The sequence below is a fragment of the Gorilla gorilla genome, chromosome 15, assembly GCF_029281585.2.
Source record: "Gorilla gorilla gorilla isolate KB3781 chromosome 15, NHGRI_mGorGor1-v2.1_pri, whole genome shotgun sequence".
Taxonomy (NCBI): domain Eukaryota; kingdom Metazoa; phylum Chordata; class Mammalia; order Primates; family Hominidae; genus Gorilla; species Gorilla gorilla.
In genome coordinates this window covers 94468115-94484554 of record NC_073239.2, presented here as the reverse complement: position 1 = coordinate 94484554, position 16440 = coordinate 94468115, and the positions used below count along the sequence as shown (strand labels likewise).

The following is a 16440-nucleotide window of genomic DNA, read 5'->3' as shown; positions in this document are numbered from 1 at the left end:
GAACCCAAGAGGCAGAGGTTGCAGTGAGCTGACATCGTGCCATTGCACTCCAGCCTGGGCAACAGGAGTGAAACTCCATCCTAAAAAAAAAAAAAAGAAAAGAAAAGAAAAGAAAAAAAGAAAGAAATTAAATTTAACAGAATTTAACTGAGCAAATAATGATCCTCAAATTGGGCAGCCCCCATCCAGAATCAGAAGGTTCAGAGAGATTCCAGCACTGTCACATGGTCAGACAGGATTTATGAATAGAAAAAGGAAAGCAACCTACAGAAAACAGAAGTGAGACACAGAAACAGTTGGAATGGTTATAGCTTGGCATTTGCCTTATTTGAACACTGAACAGTTGGCTGCCTGTTGAGTGGTTGAAGTATGGCTTCTGTGATTGCCTGAGGCTTGGCTACTTGTTTGGGTTTTTTTTTGTTTGTTTTTGTTTTTGAGATGGAGTTTTGCTCTTATTGCCCAGGCTGGAGTGCAGTGGCGCGATCTCGGCTCACTGCAACCTCCACCTCGCGGGTTCAAGCGATTCTCCTGCCTCAGCCTCCCGCCTGCCACCACGCTGGATAATATTTTTGTATTTTTAGTAGAGATAGGGGTTTCACCATGTTGGCCAGTCTGGTCTCGAACTCCTGACCTCAGGTGATCCGACCCCCTCGGCCTCGCAAAGTGCTGGGATGATAGGTGTGAGCCACTGCACCCGGCCAGCCTCCTTCTTTAACATCCATTCTAAGCTATTGTTATTTGTCCTTTTCCCTCCCTGGTTCTATCTCCTTGTAGTGAACACTGTTAGGGTTGTTCCTCCCTTCTCTGCTATGATTCTTCCTTGTCTGTAACTGATTCCTCCCCTCCAGCAGTTTGACCTTGTGCTCTGGCCATTGCGATTGGTCAGATTTACCCATCCTCACCATAAGCTAGGCCAATCAGATTTCTTTTTCCTGAGAGTGTAGAAGTTTGACCTCATGAATATGAAAGTTGTAGGTTGTTGAGAGCTAAGCACCAGAAGTGGTTTGGTTAGGAGGAAGGAAGGTCTATAATTTTCTGCTGCTGAGGTTTAGGATTTTCCTGAGTGCCAACACTTCCCTGTCTTCAGGAGAGTTCCAATAAATTTACCTTTCTTGAGTAAGTTTTTAAAAATTGGCTTATGTTATCTGCAACCAAAGAACCTCAATTAACACAGTCTCCATGTGATAGAAGGTTCCTTGGAGACAAGGCCAGATTTTTTTTTTTTTTTTTTTTGAGACAGAGTGTCTCTCTATCACCCAGGCTAAAGTGCAGTGGCACAATCTCGGCTCACTGTAACCTCTGCCTCCCAAGTTCAAGCAAGTCTTGTGCCTCAGCCTCCAAGTAGCTGAGATTACAGGCATATGCCACTACGTCCGGCTAATTTTTGTATTTTTTGTAGAGACGGGGTTTCACCATGTTGGTCAGGCTGGTCTCGAACTCCTGGCCTCAAGCGATCCATCTGCCTCGGCCTCCCAAAGTGCTGAGATTACAAGTGTGAGCCACCATGTCCAGCCAAGGCCAAATTTTAATTCATTTATCCATTTATGCATTCATCAAACATTTATTGAGCATTTGCTATGTGACAGACACGTGGTAGGTACTGGGAACCCAAAGATAAATTAGACAATCCCCTCAACTCACCAAGCTTGTTGCCTAGTTGTAAGTATAAATGTATTCAATCAATGATTCATTCACTTAATAAGTAATTCATTTATCCAATGAATAATTACCAACACTCATTTAATATTATGTAACAGGTCTTGGCACTAAATGCTTTTGTTAATTCTCCAACTCTATGAGGTATATCCCATTTTACAGAAGAAGTAACTGAGTCATGGAGAGGTTAGGCAGCTTTGCCTAAATCATAAGGATTCTAGGTGCTGAAACCGGTCTTCAATTATGGTATATCTGACTGCAGAGCTCTTGCTTCTAAGCATTGTGTAACCTCCCTCTCAAAGAATCTCAAAGCAGTGTGGTTCATGCTTACACAGGTGTGTATAAAGTTCACAGAGGAGAAAGCAACTAATTTTATGGGAAGGTTGGGGTTCAAAACAGGCTTCACAGTTGAAGTGGTTTGAGCAATCTTGAAGGAAGAGAAGGGTTGTCTTCCTGGTGCCTAGCATAGAACTTTGCATATGAACACTGTAAAATGATGATTAAGCGGCTTATGCTTCTGGAAGGAGTTGTTTTCTTGTTTACATGGAGTCTGGGGTGTTTCCTACTGCCTACTGCAGCATCATTTTTGTGATTTAGCAATGGCATGTGAAGTAATCAGAACATCTGTATATCACTGATGCTCACAGAAGCCTGTAAGGTAAGTAGTACAGGTACACACTTTGTAAGATGAGTGAGGAAACCAGGGCTGAGTTTGCATTACTTGTCCAAGACTATACATGGTGAGTAAGTGGTGGAACAAGACAAGGGGCCAGCCCCCTGAGGAGGGATTGGCTAACAGGATTCCTCAAATCTAGCCAGACTCCTTTACTCCTCTTAGCCTGCAGTTGAGGCTTTGATCTTTCTAGACTTGACACCCGAGTTTCTGAAGGTTTCCTCAGAACACCCTCCCCATCCTTCTCAGTTCCAGCTCTCCAAGTCCCGCTCATCTTCCAAGATCTATCTCATTGCACATCTTCCTTGCAGGCCTTCTCCAGAGTCATTCAGCTCACTCCCTAAGCTTCAGTTAAATCCCTTAGCCCTGCTTCCATCCAGATTCCTGCCCTGAAAACTTTCTACCTGGTTGGACTCATCACTGCCATTCAGCTTCCCTCATCAGAACTCCTGTTGCCTAATCTCTCCAGCCTTAGGTTGGTCTTTAACTATTGTTCTCTTTCTATGTGTATATCTTGTCTCTCACTGAAATGTAACTCCATGAAGCACAGCCACATGCTTCCTTTTTAGCCTTATACATACAGATGTATATTCACTTTGGGATCAATAGTGTTTGTCAACTCAAATAGGATATGTGGGATGAATGATCCCACCTTCTGTTAGATTATTCAGCTCCTAAGTCATGCAAAACCGATACCTTGTGGACCTCCTTTCTAAAGCTCCTGCAGGGTAGGGAAAGAATGCACGGATTCTTATAGGTGCATTTAGCAATTACTAGTAACCAACACTTAATGAATGCTTACTAATTGCTAGGTCCTGTACAAAATACATTACATACATAAACTTATTCAATCTTCACGACAACTATTATTGTCCCCACTGAACAGATGAAGACACATAGAGGTCACTCAGCTAGTAAGTGGCGCAGCTAGGATTTAAAACCCAGACCGACTCCAGAGTCCATACTCTCAATTATGATACTAAATTATTTATGGATAACAGAAAGTCTCTAATTGTAATGTAGATCAATTTCCTTGCTTTCTAACCCCATGGGAAGATGGAACTAAAAGGGTGAGAAAATAATATTTATTATACTCCTACTATAAGCCTAGTATTATAAGAGGTGCATAATGGGTTAATGATATAATTCTTGCTGTAAGTCTATGAAGCAGGAAGTATTAACTCCATTTTAAAGAATTTGGCTTCTAAAGTGGTTAAACACAGTGCTCAAGTTTTAGCTTCCAGTTATTGGCAGAGTTGGAATTAGACCAGGTTTTCTAACTTTGAAGGAAAGACTTAATTTAAAGGAGACTGTATAGAAAACCCTGCCAAGGGCAAATGTGAAGGGCACGTGAAAAGGCATCTGAATTATTACTTATAATAATTCAGAAATAGTGAATGTGTGGCGCATATTGAAGAATGATGAGAGATTGTCAAAAAATCTATTCTATAAACACTCACAGAGGAATCAGCTAATTAAATAAGGGAGCTGCCTGTCTTGGGCTAGGACATAAACCCCAGAACTTCCCACGAGGCAAGGGCAGAGAGGGCGCCACCTGTCCTGGAGAACCTGGGAACCCGCTCTAGAGACTTCGGCTCAGCCCCTTTTATTTCCTCACACTCTAATTGGCTACTTTTCCCTGGGCTCCGCCTCCTCTTCGGTCTGGACCATTAAACAGGCAAGCCCTACCCCGGACCTGGATGCGGCCTCCAATCAGGTGGCAGGCCCTGGAGTCCCTCTAGAGAAGCCCCCTCTCCACCGGCGAGGCGCTTTGCTCTCGTCCGTGATTGGCCAGGCAGCAGCATGGGGTCCGCCTTCTTCTCTTCCAGATTGGTCAGCGGTCCTCAGGACCACATCCCTCTCGGCCGGTCCCTGCCGCTTTTTCCCTTAGCTGCGTGGCCTTGGGCGAGCCCGGTCCTCTGCGGAGAGGGCCCCGCCCTCTGTGAAGGCCCGCCCGGGAATTGGCGGCGGCGCTGCAGCCATTTCCGGTTTCGGGGAGGTGGGTGGGGTGCGGAGCGGGACTTGGAGCAGCCGCCGCCGCTGCCACCGCCCACAGAGCCTGCCTTGCGCCTGGTGCTGCCAGGAAGATGCGGCCGGAGCCCGGAGGCTGCTGCTGCCGCCGCACGGTGCGGGCGAATGGCTGCGTGGCGAACGGGGAAGTACGGAACGGGTACGTGAGGAGCAGCGCTGCAGCCGCAGCCGCAGCCGCCGCCGGCCAGGTACGAGGGGCCCGCGCGGCGGGGCCGGGGTGGCGGGGTGGACTGGCGGAGGGGCGGCCGGGCGGGGCGAGGTCTCCGGGCCATCCGCTGGGCAATCCGCGGGGCGGGCGCCCCTCGCAGGTGTGGGCGGCAGTGTCCGGCCGCTGGCCCGACCTCCACGAGCCTGGAGGCTCAAGGACGGCTCGGGGGCTCCCCACCTCTCCGCGCCTGGAGGTCTTCCTCCCTTACTGCCGGAGCTCTGGGTTCTGCTCAGAGCTCCGGGTACTTTTCTCTGCCCCATTCTGCCAGAAGTGTGTGCTGTCCCCAGGGGAAGCGATGAGGGGCCCCTCGGACCCCAGTGGGAGCCGCCCAAGGGCTCCCGAGGGTCCCTTCTCAAACCCCCGAGGTTGTTGCTTCCTTTTAAAGTCCTGCAGTCTTCCAAAGAAAACCACCCATGGGGTCCTTAAGAAGCAAAGAAAGTTAGGCGGTGGTGTCAGATGGAAACACACCCAGGCTCTCCCAACCACATTCTGGACTACCACGTTCAGTCCCCAACCAGGACATTGGTCCGTAGATCTGGCAGGGAATCCAAGCTGGTCCCTCGAAAGCATCATTCTCTTAACTCTGCCCGTGGTGAGACTCTACCCCAGGCTCCAGGTTGGATTAGGTGTCCCCTTCGACCCTTTCCTGAACACGAGGGCTATCACACAAGGGGATTGTTTAGCCTGGTGGTGACTTGCGATGACTCTATACTAATTAACCATGCTGAATCATCAACCAAGTTCAGGCAGTTCTAAAATATTTTGAAAAGTTCTAAATTCAAGACAATGCTTATTATCAACCTTACAGTGGTCTGGACTGACAGATATTCTGTTGAAATGTGTTTTTAAAGATGAGCTGGTTAAAAAGATGCAAGATCGGTGTTCCTGGAAGAGAGTGTTGCGATAATTTCCAGTTGACTTTAATACGTTTAAGTCTTGTACAGATATTAAGGAACACTTAGAAAGTACTCTGTTTCCCTTTAGCGGGAGTGTGACTGTTGCAGTTTGATAGGATGGTGATCTTAATTTGGCTTTAACATAAATATCTGGCAGGCTCCTCCCCAGATGAGTAGTTATGATGGATAGATCTGTTACTGTTTGCTGCGAAGCAGAAAATAAAGCATTTTTCCAGGTCATGTTGAGATATTGAGACTGAGAGTTGAGGGGAAAAATAAGTAAAGCAGACTTGACCTCCCCTGAAGTTGTAAGGTGTCAAAGCAAAGTAATACACAGAGCAAAAGATTTGTTTTCACTTTTAAAGAAATAATTGTGTGAGGGAGAAAGTGATAACAGTCAGCTCATTATAAGCAGTGGAATAGTTTGTCGTTTTCCTAGCAATGTAAACGATTATAAGACAAAATTGTTGTGGTATAGAATGTAATACGGAAATTTAACGGGTAGGAGTTAGAAAATACATTTGCAGGTGAATTTCATTGAGGTATGATTTTTTTTGGTTCTGTTTTTGTTTTTGTTTTTTCAGACAGTTTCGCTCTTGTCACCCAGGCTGGAGTGCAATGGCGCGATCTTGGCTCACTGCAGCCTCCACCCCCTGGGTTCAAGCGATTCTCCTGCCCCAGCCTCCCGAGTAGCTGGGATTACAGGCGCCCGTCACCACGCCCAGCTAAATTTTGTATTTTTATTAGAGATGGGGTTTCACCATGTTGGCCAGGTTGGTCTCGAACTCCTGACCTCAGGTGATCAGCCTGCCTTGGCCTCCAAAAGTGCTGGGATTACAGGCGCACCAGGCCGAGGTATGATTTTTTTGGTCTTTTTGGTTTTTTTTGAGACGGAGTCTCGCTCTGTCGCCCAGGCTGGCGCGATCTCGGCTCACTGCAAGCTCTACCTCCCAGGTTCACGCCATTCTCCCGCCTCAGCCTCCCAAGTAGCTGGGCCTACAGGCACCCGCCACCACGCCCGGCTAATTTTTTGTATTTTTAGTAGAGACGGGGTTTCACCGTGTTAGCCAGGATGGTCTCGATTTCCTGACCTCGAGATCCGCCTGCCTCGGCCTCCCAGAGTGCTGGGATTACAGGCGTGAGCCACCGCGCCTGGCCGGTATGATTTTTTAAAATGAAAAAGGAAGTCAAGAGAAAGGTGTTCACACTTCAGCGGTGCTTTGTGTTCAAATGCTTCTTTCAATCCCTATGAGTTATGTTCAGATTTAATAGGAAATCAAGGACCTTTCTCCCATAATCTCTAACAATTTAGCATTTATAGAATGATATTTCTTCGGAGCTTGCCAACTAATAAGGTGAAGAAATATCAAGGTACTAACATGACATTTTAAAATCTGTATGAATAACATTTGGTTGACTTTTGGGGACATGTTGTGTAAAAGTTTCACTCAAGGCACATTGGTGGCATTTGGAAGAACGGTCTGTTGGAATGCTGTGAGGGCTGCAGTATCCCTTCTAGAAAACTACTTCTCACCAGTATTTTTAATACAGACTTCAGATCTGGAGCTTTCTACACTCTCAGATGGAGGAATATTGTCTGTGAATATTTTTCTTTCTTATACAAAAGAGAGATCTTGGTAACTACATGAGAGCAATACAGTATCTTAACATTTTTTAAAAGTTGTTTTCATTTTTAATTAAAGCGATGTGTTTGTGCTCCAACCTCTACCTATCTTTCCCCTCTTTCTGGGGGGGAAATGTTGCCAACTGTGCCATCAAAAATACGCATACAGCTGTGTGTCATGCTTTTACTAAAATATGAATTTAGAGTATAACATGGTTGAGATGTAAATTCTTTTCCTCACATCTCCCACCATGTCTTTTAATGAACAGGAGAGAAGTCAGAAACGTCTAGGATCACTTTACACTCTCAAGAGTATGTTTCTGTGCTTGAAGGGATGAATGAATGTATATAGTAAAAGAACAACTCTTGGATTTGGGTTTAGAATTTGATGAGCTAGATGCTGTGTTAAGGAGTTATGAAACAATCACACATTGCTGTTTAGTGATGACAGTAGACACACAGTTTTCACAGTAGTAACAGTTGAACAATAGAGCAGTAATTTTTCCTCTCTGCTATACAGATGAGTGGGAGGAGCACAAGCCTTTATTTGAGGTAAGGTGTGGCAATTTGCCCAAGGGAAACTTTTACATTAGCATTGGAAAGAACCTTTGGGAGTTTATTTAATTCAGTCCTTTATCTCTTTGTAGGAGTTTATTAAAATCAGTCTTGATAGAAAATTCTATACTGTTTTTAAAGATCTCCAGGGGATTTGCAGCAAGTTTTTCTCTATAGCAAATTGGATTATTATTCCATGATCTTAATAATTTCTTCCTGTGGATTTAACATTTGATGAAATAAATGCCATGTTTTGGTTGCACCTGAAATATAGTAGTTTGTTTGTGTGTTTGTTTTTAAAACTCCACGTTAACAGCTCTTTTTAAAAGAGCTTCCATTTCTTTATAGAAGTTTTGAGATTTAGGTTTTCCTTTTACTTTCCTCAATTAGTTAATAAGTGTGAAAGAAAAAAAGTTATCTACCTTTGAGACAGTTTTGACCCTAACTTTTTCCCCTTTGGGTGTAGTTTTAATGAGATATTAGAAGGATGAGAGCTCTCTGGCTTACAGAATAAAAAATTCTATCTCAAGGAATTGGGGCAAAAGTTGTGTTCTTATGTGAAATAATAAGACAAGAAAGTAGAAAGAACAAAGTGTTAGTCTTGCTTCTTAGAAGGAGGCAAATAAATAACTAATGAAGCTGGTTTACTAAATAGCTACTAGCTTTTGTTTCCACTGAGGGAGAAACAGTAACTGGGGATTTATATGTGATAGTTAAGGAAAAGGAGACGATAGTTATGAGGCTAGAACGGTAGAAATAGTTAGAATAGTCATATATCTATTTAGATTTAGCAGGTCCTGATAAGATACCTCAGATACCCGAAGGCTTTTCAGAAATAATGTAATTTACAACTTGGAGGACAAGATTTTCATTTCAGTTTTCACTCTAAGGGGAAGCATATCTTGATTCTTACATAGCTGCATCTGAAGAATTCCAGAGTTATTTGAGGTACTCAGGAATTTTCTTTAACAGGAATTCTTGGGAAATGTGTAAGCAGCTATGTTCTTAAGATAGTATTTTAGAACTAGGATGTTCAGAAAAGTCAGACTTGCCCACTTTTTAGGGTTTGCCCATGTGCCATAGAAATTTGCACTGCTTTGAGCAAGACAGTTAATTGGTTGATTTAATTAGATTCAGTTTTTGGAAGAAAGAAGCAGTGTTTATTGGTAGAATAGGCAATTCAGAGGGATGGGTAGAGGCACTGTTTGCATTCTGAGTGGGTGTGCCATACTTGATTAAATAAATGGTTTGTGGACTCAAAGTCAGTTCCCTTCTGGGTAGTTTCTGAGAAGCTTCTGTAATATAATTCACAATTTGTGACCGATAAAAAAGTAAGTCCTTTGCACTTGACCCATTTACTGTTAGAAAATTTATCTTAAGTTTGTCTTTAAGACTGCTTTTTATTGCAAAGCTTGAGGCAGCTATTCTTCCTTTTTTAAAAAAATAATTTTTACTTCTCATTATAGAAATAATACATGTTTAATGTGGGATCATAAAGCATTGGGATAATCTCTGCGTTAGGTTTTTTTTTTTTTTTTTGAGATGGAGTCTCACTCTGTCGCCCAGGCTGGAGTGCAGTGGCGCCATTTCAGTTCACTGCAGCCTCCGCCTCCCGGGTTCAAGCAATTCTCCAGCCTCAGCCTCCCGAGTAGCTGGGAGTACAGGCATGCGCCACCACGCCTGGCTGATTTTTGCATTTGTAGTAGAGACAAGGTTTCACAGTGTTGGCCAGGCTGGTCTCGAGCTCCTGACCTCAGGTGATCCACCTGCCTCGGCCTCCCAAAGTGCTGGGATTACAGGCGTGAGCCACCACGCCTAGCCGGAGGTTTGTTTTTTAATGTGGTCTATTGTAAATCCATCTGCTACTTTCTGATAATTTCTTTTCTTTCTTTTTTTTTTTTTTTTTTTTTTTGGCGAGATAGGGTCTCGCTCCAGCCTGGCCTGCAGTAGCACAGTCATAGCTTACTGCAGCCTCAACTTCTCGGGCTCAAGCGATCCTCCCACCTCAGCCTCCCAAGTAGCTGGGTCCACAGGTGTGCACCACTACAGTGGGCTAATTTTTTTTTTTTTGAGACAGAGTCTTGCTCTGTCACCCAGGCTGGAGTGCAGTGGCGCGATCTTGGCTCACTGCAAGCTCTACTTCCCAGGTTCACACCATTCTCCTGCCTCAGCCTCCCGAGTAGCTGGGACTACAGGTGCTCGCCAACACACTCGGCTAATTTTTTTTGTATTTTTAGTAGAAACGGGGTTTCCCCATGTTAGCCAGGATGGTCTCGATCTCCTGACCTTGTAATCCGCCCGCCTCGGTCTCCCAAAGTGCTGGAATTACAGGCTTGAGCCACCATGCCTGGCCTTTTTTTTTTTTTTTTGTAAAGATGGGTCTTGCTATGTTCCCCAGGCTAGTCTCTTTTTTACTTAAAAAAACAAACAAACAAAAATAAGTAAAAATATATATATATATAAAGAGAGAGGGAGACAGAGAGAGAGGGAGAGTCTCACTATGTTGCCCAGGCTGATCTCAAACTCCTGGGTACAATCGATCCTCCCGCCTTGGCCTCCTGAAGTGCTGGGATTACAGGTGTGAGCCACCGCACCCAGCCACCCAGGCTGGTCTCAAACTCCTGACCACAAGCATCCTCCTGCTTCAGCCTACCAAAGTGCTGGGATTACAGCCACTGTACCAGACTATTTTGTGATAATTTCTAAATACAGTGAAATATGCGATTGTACTGAGACTATGGGTGTGATCCAGTCTTATTCCAAAAAATGCGTATTAAGGGCCGGGCACAGTGGCTCATACCTGTAATCCCAGCACTGAGGGAAGCCAAGGTGTAAGGATTGCTTGAGCCCAGGAGTTCAAGATCAGCCTGGGCAACGTGGCGAGACCCCATCTCTATTTAATTAAAAAATAATAAGGTATATGACCAGGTACCGTGGCTCACGCCTGTAATCCCAGCACTTTGGGAAGCCGAGATGGGCGGATCACTTGAGGTCAGGAGTTTGAGACCAGCCTGGCCAACATGGTGAAACCCCGTCTCTACTAAAAATGTAAAAATTAGCCGGGTGTGGTGGTGCGTGCCTATAATCCCAGCTACTCTGGGAGTCTGAGGTAGTAGAATCTCTTGAACCCAGGAGGTGGAAGTTGCAGTGAGCCAAGATGGTGCCACTGCACTCTAGCTTGGGCGACAGTGAGACTCTGTCTCAACAAAACAAAACAAAACAAAACCTCAGTTAGATACCATTTCACACCACTAGGATTGCTAAAATAATAAACCAGGTATTAAGCGTTCATGCGGATATAGAGAAATTAGAATCCTGATACATTGCTGGTGGGATTATAAAATGATGCAGCCACTTTAGGAAACAGTTAAACATAGAGTTAGCATGTGGCCCAGTAATTCTACTCCCAAGAAAAATGAAACATATGTTCCTGCAGAAACTTGTATATTAATTATAATAGCAGCATTGTTGATTGATTGATTGATTGATTGATTGATTGATTCAGGGTGTTACTGTTACCCAGGCTGGCAGGACATGGCTCACTGCAGCCTCCACCTCCTGGGCTCAATCAATCCTCCCACCTCAGCCTCCCAAGTATCTGGGACTACAGGCATATGCCACCATGAGTGGCAAAATTTTTTTTTTTTTTTTGAGACAGAGTCTTGCTCTGTTGCCCAGGCTGGGGTGCAGTGTGGCTCACTGCAACCTCCACCCCGCTGGTTCAAGCAGTTCTCCTGCCTCCGCCTTCCGAGTAGCTGGGACTACAGGCACGTGCCACCACGCCCAGCTAATTTTTTATATTTTTAGTAGAGATGGGGTTTCACCATGTTGGTCAGGCTGGTCTTGGACTCCTGACCTAAGTGATCCATCCGCTTCGGCCTTCCAAAGTGCTGGAATTACAGGCGTGAACCACTGTGTCTAGCCCCGCGTTATTTATAATAGCCAAAAAGTAGAAACAATCCAAATATCTATCAACTGATGAGTAGATAAAATATGGTATATCCATATAAAAGGATATTATTCAGCAATACCACTGAAGGAATGCAGTACTAATACATGCAGGAGAATACTACATTGTTCATGGCCATGTGTTTATATAGTGAAAGTATTTAAAAATACAGGGGAATGATAAACACCAAATTCCCAATTCTTCTGAGGAGGAAAGGAAATATAGCGTTTCCCCAGGACAAACTTCTTAAAAGGATTGGAGAACTACTTAAACATGTCAGATCTTGACACTGTCCTGATGGCCTCCTGTCACTAATAACAAAATACAAAATAGGGTTTACAAGGCCCACCATGAACTTTCCCATCCCTCTCTGACTTCATATCCTGCCAGGTCACTGCTTTCTAGCCAATCTGGGCTTTCTGATGTTCCCCAAACACATTGCCATCAAGCACCCCTCCCTGGGGCCTTATTATTATTATTATTATTATTTTGAGATGGAACCTCAATCTGTCACCCAGGCTGGAGTGCAGTGATGCGATCTCGGCTCACTGCAACCTCTGCCTCCAAGTTCAAATGATTCTCCTGTCTCAGCCTCCCAAAGTGCTGGAATTACAGGCGTGAGCTACCACGCCTGGGGTCCCTGGGGCTTTAGCCTTTACAGTTACCTCAGCCTGGAAAGCTTTTTCACAGAGTTCTCTTCCCTACTCCAAGTCCATCTGCTTACACCTTACCTCCACCCTGTTTAAAATGCTCTTTTTCCACGATTTTATTCTGATTGTAGCAGTGTGATCTGATACAGTATATCTATTTGCTTATCTGTTGTCTGCCTCTCTCACAGGAGTGTATTTCTAGTGCTCGGATCATGCCTAGCTCATAGCAGGGACTCAATAAGTATTGAATGAATGATAACTTTAATGTTTTATTTAATGGAAAAAAGATCTAAAGCATATAAGCTAAATCTTAAGTTTTGATAAAGCTAGATGTTGAATACAGTTTTATTTCTATTTTTTGATGATAATTACTGTGTCATATTTCATACATACTCTGCTGGTTGACAAAAACTAGCTCCCTAAAATAATGTTACAGACATAAGTAAGAAATGGATTGTGGTGACACACAAGCTGTTAAAGAAACCCATAGCCTAATTTATAGTGTGTCAGGTTTGCAAGTGGTTTAAAACAATAGCGGTTTACTGAATGTTCTTACTAGCGTGAGGGGAGAGCTTGTGAGAAGTAGGAAGAGGCCAGAGAAGGTCCTGGGGTCTGGCACACTCTGATATGCTTCATCACCTCTCCCTAAGCTCTCCCTACAGGGCAGTGGGGCCAGTGGTGACTTCTGCAGCACGCTCTCCATTGTCTTACCAAGGGCTTCAGCTGTGAGACACCGGTTGGTGCTACAAGGAAGGGGAAATGTGTCAGCTCTTTCCTCTGCTCTTTTCTCACATTGATTTCAAACGCCAAGAAGCTGGGCTGAGAAACCGGGCTTGTGATCCTGGTTGTACTGCAGTCCACCATGTGCTGGAGAGCTCTGCAGGTTGTGCTAAAGGGTAGTGTCTTTATTGCCTCCTGTATAAGGTTGACTTTTACATAGGCAAGCCAGTTATTTCCAGGACAACTAAATTAGTTGGTGCAAAACCTCATTTCCTAGAAACACATTTTCTTAGTAGAGGAAACCCATATAACCATTTGTCTCCATCTAAGTGTAGCTAATAACATGAATAACAAAAATAGCTAATTATTTAAATAGCAAAAATAAGTATGGAAGATGAATTTGAAGTAAAATTCTAATATTAAGCCACTGATTATTTTAAAACAATCAGATTAAGTTGTAGTACCTCTGAAATAATTAAAGGAAAATTTGATTCTTAGAAAATCTCAATTCATTGGAAAGCCATGGAATTAATAAAATAAAAAAAGAAAATCTCAGGCAATATAAACTAAGGAATGGCAAATGGAAAATGTATTGATTGGTGGAAAAGTAATTGCGGTTTTTGACATTGAAAGTAATTACTTTTGCCATTACTTTTAATGGCGGAAACCATTTAATGGCAATTACTTTTGCACCAGCCTATAAATAATTGGACTCTAGTTCCAACTTTGATATTTAGCTTTCCCATGACTGTTGACAAATTGCTTAATCTACTTTCCTTGATTTTGTCAGTCAAATGAAGAGGAAGAGACAGCTTGAGAAACATTTGTAAGAGAAATGCTTATTACTTTGTATATGTTTTTCATCTTACATATTAAATATAAATTCCTTTAGGTGATATTCTTTAAAATGATTTCCTTACTCCCTTTTATATTTACATCCATTTTCTCTTTAAAAAAAAACAAACAAAATACTGCACAATTCTTGAAGACAAGGATTACCTCTTACCTCTTATTTGTTTCATGAAATATAGAGTACAATTTTTTTTTTGTTTTGTTTGTTTTTTTTTTTGAGATGGGTCTTGTTCTGTCACCCAGGCTGGAATGCAGTGGCGCCATCATGGCTCACTGCAGCTTCAACCTTCTGGGCTCAGGAGATCCTCCTATCTCAGCCTCCCCAGTAGCTGGGACTACATTCGTGCACCACCACATCCAGCTAACTTTTGAAAATGTTGTGTAGAGATAGGGTTTCACTATGTTGTCCAGGCTGGTTTTAAACTCCTGGGCCCAAGCAGTCCTCCCGCCTTGGCCTCCCAAAGTGTTGGGATTACAGGCGTGAGTTCCTGTGCCCAGCCTAGAGTGCAGTTCTTGACATATAGATAGAAATTAAGTATTTGTAGAATGAGTGGAAAAAAAAATGAAATGATTATGTTGATTTTGAGTTTCTCGGTGGAATAGGGCTTTGGATTCCTAGAAGAGACTTTAATGTTGAAAAATTATTTTTGTAGTTTTGAAAATGTTAAAAAATTGAACGTGAGAAATCTCCACTTCTCTGGGCATGTGAAATTAAAGGGAGGGATGATCAAGTTGTGAGAGATTCCCTAGGCCAGCAGTGCTGATGCAAGAAGGTGAACATGTAGACTGCTATATTCTGTACCTACACACACACACACACACACACACACAGTCCCCTCCCTCCTGGGAAAGCAAAAGTTGTTGTTGTTGTTTTTTGAGACAGAGTCTCGCTCTGTTGCCCAGGCTGGAGTGCAATGGCACGCGGTTTCGGCTCACTGCAACCTTTGCCTCCTGGGTTCAAGCGGCTCTCCTGCCTCAGCCTCCCGAGTAGCTGGGATTATGGGCGTGCGCCACCATGCCTGGCAAATTTTTGTATTTTCAGTAGAGAGAGGGTTTCACCATGTTGGTCAGGCTGGTCTCGATCTCCTGACCTCATGATCAGCCTGCCTCGGCCTCCCAAAATGCTGGAACTACAGATGTGAGCCACTGCGCCAGGCAGCAGAAGTTTTTGACGATTTCTAGACAATGTGTGTAAAGACCTTTAGAGTCTAAAGTTAATGTTTGCATTTTGCAGTCTTAGACAGATACAATGAGGTATAAAACACCTCTATCCAAACAACTGAGTTGGACTGGGCTGAAGATTTAAGTCCTTCAGTTCGGTGTAGTATCCCAAGAGTGGGATCCGTTGTATGTTTGTTACAGGCCACTCCCTCTAGCTTTATCTGCTAAGCACTGTGAGATTGTGCTTAATTTCACTTTGCCTTTCTAGTTCAGGCCTCCAGCCTGGAGGTGAATGTCCTGTGTAGAAAACTGGCCATAAATTTAGGGCTGTTATGGAATTTAGTCTGTCATGCCAACCCATATAGCTGTCATAAGTTCTGCTGGTTTTTCTTTCTCTTGGAGTTCTGCCTATGGCAAGCCCCAGTTATCATCACTCACGCTAAAGCTCTACAAGTACCACAAGGAGAGAGGAAATGGCTGGCACTTTCAGCTCACCTAGAGAGGCCTCTTCTCCCTCTGGAATTTTAATTCTGCTAGTCTTCTTTGCAATGCATAGAAGACAGCTCTTCAATCTTTAAAGCCATTTATTTATTTGAATAATCTATATAGTTTTATCTAGTTGTTACTGTGAAAGCGCTAGCTTGCCTCTCTCTATTAAAGCTAACCCGGAAGTCTCATTGTTTTTTGAATTTTTGTTGCCACAAACATGACATAAGAATAAGTTTGTTCTGGGCCAGGCATGGTGGCTTATGCCTGCAATTCCAGCACTTTGGAAGGCCAAACTGGGAGGATTCCTTGAGGCCAGGAGTTCAAGACCAGCCTGGGCAACATAGGGAAACCTCATCTAAAAAAAAAAAATTAACCAGGTATGGTGGTGGGGACTTGTGTAGTCTCAGCTACTCTGGAGGCTGAAGTGAGAGGATTACATGAGCCCAGGAGTTTGAGGTTACAGTGAGCTATGGTTACACCACTCTACTCCAGCTTGGGCAGCAACAGAGTGAGACCCTGTCTCTTTAAAATAAATAAATAGGCCAAATGTTTAAAGTAGAAAGTCAAAGTGGCCAGCCATTCCACTACAAGATAACCAGTGTTTTCAATTTGATTTATAGCATTCCAGATTAGCATGTGTGTGCATGACTTTGTCATTTTACCTTTTTTTTTTTTTTTTTTTTTTGAGACAGAGTCTTGCTTTTTTGCCCAGGCTGGAATGTGGTTGCAGGATCTTGACTCACCGCAACGTCCGCCTCCCAGGTTCAAGCAGTTCTCCTGCCTCAGCCTCCCGAGTAGCTGGGATTACAGGCATGCACCACCACGCCCGGCTAATTTTGTATTTTTAGTAGAAATGAGGTTCCTCCATGTTGGTCATGCTGGTCTCAAACTCCCGACCTCAGGTGATCCGCCCGCCTTGGCCTCCCAAAGTGCTAGTATTACAGGCGTGAGCCACCGCGTCTGGCCGGGAAATATT

General features: G+C 43.7%; 1 protein-coding gene across 1 annotated transcript in view; it reads left to right on the top strand.

Annotated features, from left to right (window-relative positions):
- Positions 1–4142: 4142 nt before the first annotated feature.
- SPTLC2 (serine palmitoyltransferase long chain base subunit 2) overlaps positions 4143–16440 on the top strand; it is a 110987-nt gene continuing 98689 nt past the window's right edge. The window contains exon 1 of the mRNA XM_004055516.5: positions 4143–4548. Coding sequence (XP_004055564.2) covers positions 4417–4548 — 132 coding nt within the window. The 5' untranslated portion in view covers positions 4143–4416. The remainder of the gene's footprint in view (positions 4549–16440) is intronic.